General features: G+C 27.9%; 1 protein-coding gene across 1 annotated transcript; it reads right to left on the bottom strand.

The window, feature by feature from the left end:
* Nucleotides 1-311: 311 nt before the first annotated feature.
* LOC115980767 (two-component response regulator ARR22-like) lies at nucleotides 312-1,808 on the bottom strand. Its single transcript, XM_031102987.1, has 2 exons — nucleotides 1,563-1,808; nucleotides 312-488 (listed from the first exon to the last, which is right to left on the bottom strand). Exons 1-2 carry the CDS (start codon nucleotides 1,806-1,808, stop codon nucleotides 312-314), a joined length of 423 nt encoding a protein of 140 aa, XP_030958847.1.
* Between the last annotated feature and the right edge of the window lie 640 nt (nucleotides 1,809-2,448).

Raw genomic sequence — 2,448 nt, 5'->3', positions numbered from 1 at the left:
ACTAAACACAAAGGTATTTAACTAATGTTCCATTTTTTTTTTCATTTTGTTGTTGCTAGTATCGATAAAACTTTGAATAAATAAGCTAAGGAAATACTTCCATAGTTATGCATAAAATAAAAACATATATTTTCTTTTAATCCATAGTTGTTTTGGATTCTATAAGTTTCATATTTCTACCAACTCAACTATGAATTCTATAAGTTTCATATTTCTACTAACATAAAGCAACTAACATAAGAACATAGTTTTTGTATGCTCATTGCATAAAAACAAAGGATCATGGTTCATCCGCTATCTCCATTAGCATATTAGTTATTCTTGTTTAACTCGCTCAGGAGAGACTTGATCTTTTCAATGGTTAATGGCTTTTCATAACACTGATTTTGACCAGCTGCAATAAAATCATTTCTTTCAGAGCTTAAATCACATGAAGTGACTCCCACAATTGTGCTATTGACGCCCATAGCTCGTAGCTCCTTTGTCGCCTATAAATAAAATATAATTAGGGGCACAAGATCTTATATGAAGTTATTAAGTGGGAGAAAAAATTGAGATAACGTATATTACTTGATGTTGCACAAGTTACAAATGTGAGCCTTTATGAGCGTCAAGTATATATTATATATAATAATATAAACATAATAGCAATAATAATTTATTGATATTTTTTTTTTGAGAAAGAATTTATTGATAGTTAATTGTCTTGTAACCTAACTAACATTTTTTGTTGTTTCCAATATAGATATTTAGGGTTCAAATTTTCCAAACTTAATTATCGAATCAATAAAAAAATGCATAATGATATGACATAAGAAACAATTTTACATATTTGTTTATGAATAATTGCTTAATAAGTTGCAATAATTATGTTGACTTAAATTGTCAAGAGTCTCGTAATTAATTGGCATAACCCAATTCTCCAAATAGGGGAAAAAAGAAAAAAGTTGTGTTCCACAAATCAAAATTATGAGTTATTGAAAAATCCCATCAACTATCATTATGCATAATAACTATACATTATTAAATTATTCTTATACTATCATCACTTGTGAACCTAGTTACAAAGATTATGAACTTACATAAGAAAATGCAACCATTTATGCTAATATATATGCTCATTGCATAACAATAAGTTGCAATAATTATGTTCACTTAAATTGTCAAGAGTCTCATAATTAATTGGCATTACCCAATTCTCCAAATAGGGGGGAAAAAAAAAGTTGTGTTCCACAAATCAAAATTATGAGTTATTGAAAAATCCCATCAACTATCATTATGAATAATAACGATACATTATTAAATTATTCTTATACTATCATCACTTGTGAACCTAGTTACAAAGATTATGAACTTACACAAGAAAATGCAACCATTTATGCTAATATATTGTTTTTGTTAAGTTCTCTGAATATATGAAAATACATGCATGTCCTTACCTTAGAAGATTATTGTATTGTAAGTAGTTTACTTTAACATCATATTTTCTTACAAAAATTTCCCTCAAAAAAAAAAAAAAAAAATCTTATGAAAAATGTGAGGTTCTACTTTGAAAAACATACCTCAAGCCCATTCATGATTGGCATCTCCTTGTCCATAAAAATAATATCAAATGAAGCCCCAGATCGGCAAAGATCAACTGCTTCTTTTCCATTTTTGACCTCTTGAATTTCCTTAGTAAATTTGCTTAGGAGTGCACTATGGATTTTTCTAATGATGGGGTCATCATCCACAATGAGCACAGAAAACTTCTTTTCAGAGCCAATGATTTCCATACTCTTTGAACTTGATGCTCCTTTTCCGAACATTATCTCTCCTCGTTTCAATATTCTGTGGGCAATCAAACTTTAATTTCTCTTTACAATTTAGTAAGCAATTACAATTATAGCTTAATGTGATACATACATACATATACATATATATATATATATATATATATTTATATTAAGGAAATTAGGAAACAAATTTTTATTTTCGATGCTTAATTTCCTATTTCCCGATGACTAGCTAGAGAGCACAATAGTTTTATGAAACAACACATCATTACATCTCAGTATAGTATATATGTAAGTGTAGTGTATAATATATAAGTAGAAATATAAATAATTTAAACTAGCATATCAACCTTAAATAATTTGTATTTATATTATAGAATAATTTTATTTTTTTATATAAGTAGCAAACACTAAAAAGATATATAATGATTTTGCAATTTAAATACCTTTACTACGTACTGATTAGAGCCAAGACCTCAAATTCTATGGTAATCACCTACAGCTTAGGCTGCTTATATAAGCAATGAATATAACTTATCTCATTTGAATTCTAGAAAGAATGCTAGGTCTTGAAGCTTGTAGGAAGATGAACACTTTGACACGTGCCTTTAGGTTTGGTTACTTAGCTGGAAATTAAGAAGAGATTTCAAAGATGAAATCTAGTAATTTGGAT

Source organism: Quercus lobata, chromosome 3, assembly GCF_001633185.2.
Source record: "Quercus lobata isolate SW786 chromosome 3, ValleyOak3.0 Primary Assembly, whole genome shotgun sequence".
Classification (NCBI taxonomy): domain Eukaryota; kingdom Viridiplantae; phylum Streptophyta; class Magnoliopsida; order Fagales; family Fagaceae; genus Quercus; species Quercus lobata.
The sequence above is the reverse complement of the archived record's forward strand: the minus strand, read 5'-3'. Positions and strand labels throughout refer to the sequence as shown.